The sequence below is a fragment of the Sinocyclocheilus anshuiensis genome, unplaced genomic scaffold (assembly GCF_001515605.1).
Source record: "Sinocyclocheilus anshuiensis isolate Anshui unplaced genomic scaffold, SAMN03320099.WGS_v1.1 scaffold297, whole genome shotgun sequence".
Lineage (NCBI taxonomy): Eukaryota > Metazoa > Chordata > Actinopteri > Cypriniformes > Cyprinidae > Sinocyclocheilus > Sinocyclocheilus anshuiensis.
The window spans coordinates 888,292-899,745 of NW_015536479.1; the positions used below are offsets into that span (position 1 = coordinate 888,292).

Sequence of the window (11,454 nt, forward strand, 5' to 3'; positions counted from 1 at the left end):
CTCTTTCTCTTGCCTTGCCTTCTCTCTCTTTCTTTCTGTTTCCCTTCTCTTATTTGATCTCTGTAATTATTCACATCTCATGTGTATTGAAATGATCCAGCAAGAAATGTCTGAAAGGTTGGGTAACTGGTTGGCAAATGATTGTGCAATGTATGTCCGATGACAGATGTGGGCAAGATTATATGCTGATGGACAATCGATTCAGACTTCTCCAGATAAATACCAGCGAACGGAAAACGGACTTGCGGGGGTTTTATATTGCCGGGGTTTTGGACTGAAACGCTCAAGTTTTGACAGATTCATGAGCGCACAGGTCGTTTTCAGACCCGCTCCTCTTGTTCTCAATATGTTGCTGGATTTTTGACCAATTTCATGGACACCTTTTTGGGCAACTGCGGTGTAAATGGGTCTTGTAAGATGTGCGTCATTCAGGGAGGGTGATCGCTGCCCCACTAACCTCGATTAAAAATAAATGGGACAGCTTTTAAGTGATGACAACTCGCAAATGGACTCTCAAAGACCTTATTTTGTGCAACAATGTCTTTTGTTTTTCCTCTCACAACAAAGTATTGATTTGCCTGAGCCATGTTTTTCTACTTGCAACGTCTTTGTACATTTTTTCCCACAAACTGCTGATGTTTCAAGTTTCAAGGTTACATATTCAAGGTTTCCTTAATAAAATCTAGCAGCTGTGTTCAACCACATGGGTTTGCCCTTGTTCCCAGTTTATGTCTGCATATCCTTGACTGCTTGCTCGTCCTCCCTCTCCGCAGGCGTTTGTGGTGAGGCGGTTGCTGGAGTATACGCAGATGAGCGAGCCCGACCTGCCCTACGGCCTGCTGCTGGTGCTGGGCCTCTTGGCCACTGAGCTGATTCGCTCCTGGTCCCTCGCCCTCACCTGGGCGCTCAACTACCGCACCGGCTCCCGTCTGCGTGGAGCCATCCTGACCATGGCCTTCCACAAGATACTGCGACTCCGCAGCCTTCGGGAGAAGAGCATGGGAGAGGTACGGTGTTGAGATTGGGCGGGTGAGGCGTTTTGGATTAATGAATTGGACATTTAGGAAGGTTAGGAGCAGATATCCTAGGGTGTTGAATGGTGAAGAGATGAAGAGTGAAGGAAAATATCTAAAGAAGGTGATGTCCGCATATATTTAATGGTAGTCTACGGTATATCTCGGGCATCTTGCCGACGTACGTGTTGCTTTTCTCTTTAGCTGATCAATATGTGTTCGAGTGACGGGCAGCGCATGTTTGAAGCCGCTGCCGTGGGCAGCCTGTTGGCTGGAGGCCCCCTGGTGGCCGTGCTGGGAATGGCATACAACTTATCCGTATTGGGGCCGACGTCTCTGCTGGGCTCTGCTGTATTCATCCTCTTCTACCCCACTATGGTGAGCTTTTCGTTCAGGCTTTGTGTTGCTTTTCCAACGGGAGTTCCTGTTGTAATGGCAGAGTTTTTCCTGCAGATGTTTAGCTCCAGGCTGACGGCGTACTTCAGGAGGAAGGGAGTAGCCGTGACTGACCAGCGCGTTCAAAAGATGAATGAGATTCTGAACTACATCAAGTTCATTAAGATGTATGCCTGGGTTAAGGCCTTCTCTCAAGCTGTACGAAGTAAGTTGTTTTTTTTAGCATGCGTGTTTGGCTCGGTGTTATTTTTTTTAGGATTACTGATAAACCAATGTAGTTTGATTTGTATGTTATCTATTTAGTCATTTTATTACTTTTTTTACTATGTCTGTATAGGTTTTTTATTAAGTTTTAGTTTTTAGTTATTTTAGTACTTCAGCTTAAACTAAGTGGAAATGGAAACAAAAAAAAATAATACAAAAAAAAAATATATATATATATATATTTTAAACAAGGAAAATATTTTAGTGTTTTATTTTATTTCAGTTAATGTTAATTTCAAGTAATGAAAGTAGTTTTTTGTAGATTTTAATTTTAGTTAACGATAATAACCCTGGTTGTTGTTGTTTAGCATAGTGTTATTTTAGTATAATTGATATACTGTTGGGAGTTTATTTATAATTTTATAATTTATCAATTTTCATTTTCATTTTAGTTAATTTTAGTAATTTTGTGTTAAGTTTGTAGTTTTTTTAAATATGCCTGTATAGCTTTTTATTTTTAGTTTGTTTTAGTAATTCAACTTAAACTAAATGAAATTTCAGCTAATTTTTATTTTATTTATAATAAAGATATAGATATCTCTCCTTCTCTCTCTCTAAATACACAGACACACACACACACACACACACAAATAAATATATATATATATACGTATACATTTAATTTGTGTGTGTGTGTATACATACATACACATATATGTACTTGTTTTTGGCGTTTGGCTTAGTGTTATGTTAGAATCGTTGTTATACCGTTATACCTTTTGTTCTTTTGTTAATATTTTGAATTGATTTTAGCTTTATTTTTTGTTTTCATTTAAATGTTAAGTTTAGAAATTTTGTTGTATGCATTTGTCATTTTTATTGAATTTCTTTATTTTTAAATATGTGTATATAGTATTTATAAAGTTTTAGTTTTGGATCAGTTTTAGTCGTTTTAATACTAAAATTCAACTCAAACTAAATGAAAATGAGAAATGTTTGTTTGGAGAATAGCTAAAATAATATTTCTTAAATATTTAATATTTGTATTTAAAGTAATGAAAATTGTTTTTTTAAGGTTGTAGTTTTAGTTAATGATAGTAGCCTGCTTTGGCCTATTTCCATGCAAATGTTTTTGCTTATTGCATTCCATCTAACAGGAATTAGAGATGAGGAGCGTCAGATTCTGGAGCGAACCGGATATTTTCAGAGCATTACAGTCGGTGTGGCACCTATCGTCGTAGTGATTGCCAGTGTGGCCACATTCTCCACCCACATGTTGCTAGGTTATGACCTTACCGCCGCACAGGTAGGGTTACATTGCTTGTTTGGAGGTGTAGGCATTACCACAGTATTCATGTACTCATGCACTGACTCTTTACTTCATTTCTTTTTTCCAGGCATTTACTGTCGTCACCGTTTTCAATTCCATGACCTTTGCCTTAAAGGTCACCCCATTTTCTGTCAAATCTCTATCAGAGGCATCTGTCGCCATTGATAGGTTTAAGGTGAGCTGTCTCTCCTTCTTTCTCCAGATAGTTGCTTCTATCTTTGTCAAGTGTGTATTTTGCATGCTGTTCTCATAGGGACCCTGTTCCTGTAAATCCAGGTATTGAAGCAAGTGTTATCATTGAGGTGTGTTTGATATGGTCCAGATGGATGATCTTGGGGAATTGACTGAATAAGATGAGAATGGGGCTGTTCTTGGTGCCATATTGAAAAGCTCCAGTTGCCATCCAGCTCACTTCTATCTTTCACTTAATCCTGCAGATTATATCTTCGTTTCTTCTGTTTCTGACTTCAGTGGCAGATACAAAAAACACATGACTTGCATCATGCTTCAATGAACTTGCACATCAAAAGTGTTGGAGATGCCATCATAAAAGGGCAATTTTAGGAAGATGTTAGATTAAGAAAATGAGGAAATTAAGAAAAGAAAAGTGGACCTGACAAGGAGTAAAACATGCTAAAAGCAAGAGAAAAAGAGTTTTATTTGAGCTTAGAACTGAAGAAAAGTCTCTTCTTGAACATGGGTTCACATCTCAGGTTGCTCAGCTTCATACATCTGGACCAGACTCTCTTCCATCTTGTTTTGTTTTTTTTGTGCCAGCATCACATGTTACTGTAGAGTGCTGCATAAAAGATGACTTTTCTCCTTTAATCCTTTAAAAAAACAACAGGTTTTTTCCATTGGCTTTCAGATTGTTTCATAAAATAATCTGACCAACAGAAGTTTTATGATTCTTAAATGTTTTGTTCAGCATGATAACCTTTCACAGATGAATGCAACTTGAATTTTGAATCGTAAATACAATCGCCAGAAGTAAAAAGCTAAACATAGGCTTAAAACGAACTACGCCAGAGTTGCATTTCTTCAGTAGCGGCATCAATGACATTTCGTCTTTATTAAAAAACATTTTCCCTGAAAGTTTAAGAATAGTTTGCAAGAGTGTGATTACAAACACAATGAGGCTGTGAAAGCAACTAGTGAGTAGATGAGTTTAGCTTTTTGGACATTTAATGTCCCAGACAACCTCTGTAGTCATATCTATCCACTTTTAGCAGCCCCCTTTTCAAGACAAGTAAAAGCTTTGCAAAAATCACAATTAAGTATAACTGATGTATGTTGTAGAATCACATGTAAAATAACTTGTTAAACACCGACCTTATTTCAGGCATTTAAAGGGGGTCATATGATGCTGCTAAAAAGAATATTATTTTGTGTATTTGGTGTAATGAAATGTGTTTATGCGGTTTAAGTTTAAAAAAACACATTATTTTCCACATACTGTACATTATTGTTTCTCCTCTATGCCCCGCCTTTCTGAAACGTGTCGATTTTTACAAAGCTCATCGTTCTGAAAAGCGAGGTGTGCTGTGATTGGCCAGCTATCCAGTGCGTTGTGATTGGCCGAATACCTCAAGCGTGTGACGGAAATGTTACGCCTTTTAACCATACTGTGATGCCGTGTCCCGGCGCAAGACAAAACTAGTAAAACCCATTATAAACGAGGCATTTGTTGCATCCAGTGGGGACATAATTACTGATTATAATGAGTTGTATATGACTTAAATACTGTCTTTTTACGCGTTGCATCGCGCTGCGTAAACATAAAACCATGTCTGCATTTGTGATCGGAGAAACGACAAACAACAAGCGCTACTCTACACTGCTCAAAACTCACGTTTGAATCATCAGTGGCAAATCCTTTAAATATGAAAACGTACTTGCAGACTGTGAGTCAGAAGTGCCAGACTGTCCTTGCAAAGTTGGAATTGCCCCACTTTATAGAAACAGACACCGGCATTGTAGGCTACTCTCCCAGCAAACAGTCCTTGTCCGCCATAAAATGTGCTGCACACATCTGAATATTTGGGTTGAACTGTTCTGGAACAGTGTTGTAAATACAACTTAACCACTGATTTCTAGTTGTGTCCTCTTTTGGAAGACCAAACAAAGTAGTTTCGCTTTCATAACGAAACACACAGCGTCTCCACAACATGGCGGCGGTGGCAGCAACAATACTACAGTGAGAATCAAAGTTACGTCTTCTTTCTATGCGTGAACATTTGGGGAACATCGTGACGTAGACATGTGGGGACGTGTTAGAACGAGCCGTTTTAGGTAGGCATGGTTGACTCTTAACTTTTAGTTAAGAGACTTTAGTCTTTGCAACTTTACAGATCTTCTTTATGCACCAAGAGCTTGTAACACTCCAAAGAGAAAGGAAAAATTGAAATCGCATCATATGACCCCTTTAAGCAAAAACCCATTGACAATTGAACCAGAAGTGCTAAAATGCTCACTCATCTCTAGGATTTGGCCTACAAAAATATATAATTTCTGCAGCACTCTTAAGTCATGTATAAAATGAACATGCAGACATCCTAAGACAAATGAAATGATTTAATAGCTAGGAAAAAGACAAACAGCCTCTGTGTACTACTGTTAAATTTAGCACCTGCAAATTAAATGATTGTTTTGTGAGACGAGTTCCATTAATCTGTTTTCTCTCTGTTTTTTCATTGTCCTCCAGAGTTTGTTACTGATGGCCGAGGTCAAGATGATCCGTGAGCTGCCGAGGAATCCTTCCGTTGCTATAGAGATGACTAGTGCCAGTTTGGCTTGGGAGACAGGCGGTCACAGCACCCAGCCTTCGCCCCGCAGTACACCCTATGTAGGCCTCGGCATGAGAGGCTGTCGCAAGAAGCGCCGGCAGCGTGACGACCCAAAACATCACGGGATGCTGGAAGAGGAAACACATGGCCAGCTGTTGAATGATGTGTCTGTAGACATGGCATCCAGTCCTGAAGATCAAACCCTTCAAGTGCCGACCATCAGCCAACGACTGCAGAGAACTCTTCACTGCATCGATCTCTCTATACAAAAGGTCTTCGCCTTTCTCAATGCTAATTTGGTAATGGTAGAGATAACAAAGAATAATCATGCTGTGTTTGAATCTTCAGGGGAAGCTGGTCGGTGTCTGTGGCAGCGTGGGAAGTGGCAAAACATCTCTCATCTCTGCCATTCTTGGCCAGGTGAGCGATTGTCTGATTTGAAGCATAAAACAGAGCACCTGTCCTTTGTCTATGTTGAAGGCTACATCAATTAGATGTGTTCAGAAATCCTCTTATCTGTTTTAACGCCTGTTCTGTGTGTATCCCAGATGACTCTTTTAGAAGGGACTGTTGCTGTAAATGGAGATTTCGCATATGTGGCACAACAGGCCTGGATTCTCAATGCATCCTTCCGTGACAATATCCTGTTTGGCAAGGAAATGGAGGAAGAGAGGTGAGCGCCAAATAAAATGAAAGTGTAGAGGCCCTGATATACTCACAGCAAAGTTATTTTTCGTTATTCGCTAAAGAATAAAAAGAAGTTCAAAGTACTTAAGCAACGGTTTGCTGTTATTGAACATCCAATTCTGTCTGTTCTCCTGAGAGCGGCATTTAGATGAATATGTAAATATGCGCTGTGCGTTTTCCTCGCAATGACAAAATAATCACACAACAAAAATGACAGCAGTGAGAAAACAGCAGTTAAGAAAGCATCTGATCGTAGTGCTGTGGATAGGTTTGCACCAGCTCTGCAATTCAGAACTCCAGTCAAGTAAAGTCACATTTGTTTATATAGCATTTTATACAATAGATTGCTTTAAAGCAGCTTTACAGTATTAACTCTTTCCCCGCCAGCAATTTTTAAAAACGTTGCCACCGGCAGCATTTTTTATCATTTTCACTAAAGTTTAATGGCCCCCAGAATATTTTATTGTATATATTTCTGAACATGCAATATACCAAAACAAAGAACAGAGCCTCTGCTTTAAAAAAAAAAAAAAAAGTTTTATTCTAGCTTCATACAATCTATTTTTATCAACACTTGAATATGGGTAAGTTTCATACAAAATAATTGAGCAAAAAAGCTAAGAAAATCGCATTTTTGTCCTGTTTAGATGATCAAAACATAGATGGAATAAATCACTTCCATCAACACATCCAAAGCTTGCACAGTTCTATACCACTTCCTGGATCGACATTTCATTTAACGTTAGGTAGTTTTGATTTATATGCTGTTTAATGCTTGATGATGCGTTATTTTACATATGCATCTCCTTATATGTCCAATTGCTTGTTTCTGCTTTTTCTTTGCCGTGTTTTGATCCAGACGTTCAATACTCTTTCAGAAGATGTGTAATAGTGCCTCCTACCATACACCAGTGAAAACCCAGAAAGCCAGAAAATTCTGTGATTGGAGGGGAAAGAGATAAACATGAAAAACGGTGTCAGAGTCACTTTCAATTAAAATTACAACTTCAAATTCAACTACAAAGCAACTCTTCAGAACACATCCACCTATTACATAATCATCCCAGACCAACAGGAGTTTGAAGACATTTACAAGCTGGAGCAAATTTTTCTGGAAAGTTTGTTTTGACAAGCTGTTTCCGAAACAAACTTCATCTGACATCATTTTGGCCTGATTTTGTTCAAATTATGAACAAGGGGGCAGTCGTGGCCTAATAGATAGAGTCAGATTTGTAACCCGAAGGTTGCGGGTTCGAGTCTCGGGTCCGGCAGGGATTGTAGGTGGGGGGAGTGACTAACCAGCGCTCACTTCCACCTTCAATACCACGACTGAAGAGAGCACGACTTGAGAAAGGCACCGAACCCCCAACTGCTCCCCTGGTGCCGCAGCAATATGGCTGCCCACTGCTTCGGGTGTGTGTGTGTGTGTGTGTGTTCACTACTGTGTGTGTGCACTTGGATGGGTTAAATGCAGAGCACAAATTCCAAGTATGGGTCACCATACTTGGCCACACGTCACTTTACTTCATTACTCATGACGAGTATCTAGGGGCCTTAATACTGGACACGTCAGTACTTTTGTGCTTTGCCAAATGGCTGCACTACATCAGTGTAATGAGTAATGTGTTTGAGTATGTGTGAAGGAGATTAAAGGGCTGAGCAAGTGAAACAGGGCTGCAGGTGGATTGGTGAATGTGACTCGGCACAAAGATAAAATGAGCACACATGACCTTGAACGCTTGTGCTTTGTCATTGAATAGCCTCCAACTCTTGATATATTTATAACTGTAATGACACCTTGATATTTTACCATTAAGAGTAAGCATTTTTTGTTTTTAATGCAGGACATTTTATTCTCCTGTATTTTTATGTCTCCTGCAGGTATCAGGCCATTCTGAGTGCTTGCTGCTTGAGACTAGACTTGGCCATCCTCCCTAATGCTGACCTGACTGAGGTAACACATTCTGTACAAAAATCAGCATATAGCCCGTTATGCATTGCACAATTTACACACACTGAACACGACATTCTGTTCTCGTATTCTTAGGTTCATGACAGCAGCCCAAAACAGTGAATCTAATCACTAGTATGTCATATGAACACTACAGCATAAATTAGGTGTTTGGAAAAAAAAAAAAAAAAGAGCACCAAAGGAAAGAAAGAGTGCAATCTATATTATCGTTTTCTCTCTATGAAGTATAGAATTTAATCAGACCACAAAAATACAGTCTCACAAGGGAAGTGATGTACATTAACAATTTGGGACAAATATTAGGTAATATAATGGAAAAAATATTATGTTATGAAAAACTTTCACACTGTAGGCGATTGAACTTAGCTTTATTCTATGACAGAAATCCTTTAGGATCACAGAAATTAGGTTTAGATGGCAAAATCGTGGGCAGAATTGTACAGTGTGCACTGGGCTGCAGACCTGAGCTACTAATACAATAATAATTCTTTGATCAAACAATAAATTCCCCTTAAAATGAAGGTATGTTTCTACTACATGGTGTGATTCCCTCTGTCAGATTGGAGAACGTGGTGCCAACCTGAGCGGCGGGCAGCGTCAGCGGATAAGCCTGGCTCGAGCTTTATACAGCAACGGGGATATTTACATTCTCGATGACCCTTTAAGTGCTCTGGATGCCCATGTCGGAAATCACATCTTCAACAACGCCATTAGAAAACATCTGCGTGGCAAGACCGTCATATTTGTCACTCACCAGCTACAGGTATTATAATGTCATGGCCAGTCATGTGAAAAGTACTGTATATGTATTTTTAATTCAGCTTCCAAAACCCTGTCCTATTTCTGTTATTAGTATCTGGTGGACTGTGATGACGTGATCGTCATGCGTGACGGCAGCATCACAGAGCAGGGCAGCCATGAGGACCTGATGAATGTGAATGGAGACTACGCCGCCATGTTTAACAACCTTCAACTGGGAGAAACGCCCATCATTGAGGTCAGACAACCCTCCAAAAAAGTTTTTTTTCTCACCCCCATGTCAGGATGAACCTCAAACATCAATGTGTTTGGTCTAGAACCAATGGGGTTTGACTATTGTTGACATATGAGGTTCAAGGAATAAAGACTTTTTAAAAATTGTTAACCTGTTCATCCAAACCAATTGTGTTGCTTCAGAAGACTTGGATTAAACAGTTTGGATTAATTAATTTCACTTTTTTGGAGCTTTACATTTTATAATATGGACAAAACATTCTTCAGAATATCTTCTTTTGTGGTTTGCAAGATAAAGAAAGGTTTTGAGTAACACAAGGGTTTGTAAATGGGTGAATTATCCCTTAATTTCATTCTAAACGCATGAAATCGGGAAGATGGTGAAACAGTTTGGAGACAGTTCAACCAAAAACTATCATCATCATTTTCCTCATGTTGTTCCAAACCCTCATGACTTTATTGCTTGCGCGAAATACAAAAGGAGAAGTTTTGAATGTCTACACAGCTCTTTTTTAACAGCACCATCGGTTCTTGCACGTCATTGCGTGTTTCTTGCATATTGAAGCTATGGTTTCAAATCTGTCGTTTTGTGTCATCTCAGGTTCCGAATAAGAACTCTGGAAGTTCCCTAAAGAAACCCTTAGAGAACAAAAAGGCAGGATCTGTCAAAAAAGAAAAATCGGCCAACCAGGGTGATGGTAAGTACGAGTATGCTAAACAGTAAATTACCCTGTGCTCTACTTGACTCACATTTAGTCATGCTTTACCTACTGATTTACCTCGCTGCTGTCTGTTTTCTTTCAGGTCAGCTGATGCAGGTGGAGGAGAGGGGGAAAGGCTCAGTGCCCTGGGCGGTGTACAAAGTGTACATCCAGGCTTTAGGAGGGTGGCTCGTCTTCCTCTTCATCCTCGCCCTCTTTGTTCTCAATGTGGGCAGCACAGCCTTCAGCAACTGGTGGCTCAGCTACTGGATCAATCAGGGCAGCGGGGTAAGAGACCATGGGCAGCTCGGAGCAAAGGAAAGGCAGAAAGGCTTCAATTCCATGAGACCAGAGTAGAAGTGTTTAAATATTTCATATGCTTCTGACCTTTACCTTTTTTTTTTTCTTTTCTTTCTAGAGCTGTTACTGTTAGTGTGTCTTCACACATTAGAAATTACAAATCACAAATGATCGCAAATTATATTATTTTTGGCCACAAAATTCATGCACTTAAGTATCAATATTTAAAAAATGTATATGAAATTCTTTATTTTGGTCTTTTTTTTAATTAACAAATAAATATGAATTAGATTTTTTTTATTTGATTTATTGATATTTATTTAAAGTCACCATGAAATAAAAATGTATAGTTCTTTATTTTTTATGGAGTTTTGCAGTATTTATAATAAATGATTTATCTGTGCACATCATTATTTTTTTTTAAATAATTCCCTTAATCTTTAACCAAAAAAATTACGTTTCAACGACAATTCTCAATATAATATTTGATCCGTTCAGTACGACATCCATGGCTAACTGGCTAACTGTATTGTTGCATCCCTAATATATATATATATATATATATATATATATCTATATCATTCATTGACCTCATATGGCTTATCATCTGAAATATGTTAGTAGCAGCAACTTTACATGGCCGCTCAATCTAATGTTAACCTAGAGAAATGTGCGCTGTTCAGGAGTGCGGAGTGTGGAAGCTGAACAGTAGGTATCGCTCACTGCAGGACAGATGGAGGCGCCGGTGCGCTCACTTGCACTTAAAATACTCCTTAATTTTTGCTCATACAGATAAGAGTAATACATCTTTCAAATCTGTAAAGACTACGTTTATTTGTGTGCACTCACAATAACAACAAACATGGTGCTTTTGTAAAATAATGAAAGCAAACAGGATGCGCTTTCTGCCGTCTCAGTCTCTGTGAACTTGAGCGCGAAACTCCAAAACTCTGTGTACGCTTGCCTTACAGAAATTAAAAATATATCTATAGAGAGTGAAATATCTACTTTCAAAAAACTCAATTCAAATGGAAAACAAATATTCTCAGATTATGTAATCCGTGTGAAACTC

The 11,454-nt window shown here is 38.9% G+C and overlaps 1 protein-coding gene across 5 annotated transcripts in view; it reads left to right on the forward strand.

The window, feature by feature from the left end:
* LOC107671530 (multidrug resistance-associated protein 5-like) overlaps positions 1 to 11,454 on the forward strand; it is a 44,326-nt gene that overhangs the window by 19,535 nt on the left and 13,337 nt on the right. For 4 of the 5 annotated variants that reach the window (XM_016464541.1, XM_016464612.1, XM_016464482.1 and 1 more), the window contains exons 6-18: positions 774 to 1,007; positions 1,218 to 1,391; positions 1,467 to 1,614; positions 2,771 to 2,919; positions 3,011 to 3,118; positions 5,648 to 6,001; positions 6,078 to 6,149; positions 6,278 to 6,402; positions 8,298 to 8,370; positions 8,948 to 9,151; positions 9,242 to 9,385; positions 9,983 to 10,079; positions 10,186 to 10,370. In XM_016464541.1, the coding sequence (XP_016320027.1) occupies positions 774 to 1,007; positions 1,218 to 1,391; positions 1,467 to 1,614; positions 2,771 to 2,919; positions 3,011 to 3,118; positions 5,648 to 6,001; positions 6,078 to 6,149; positions 6,278 to 6,402; positions 8,298 to 8,370; positions 8,948 to 9,151; positions 9,242 to 9,385; positions 9,983 to 10,079; positions 10,186 to 10,370 (2,067 nt within the window). The other variant, XM_016464769.1, reaches the window with a different exon arrangement.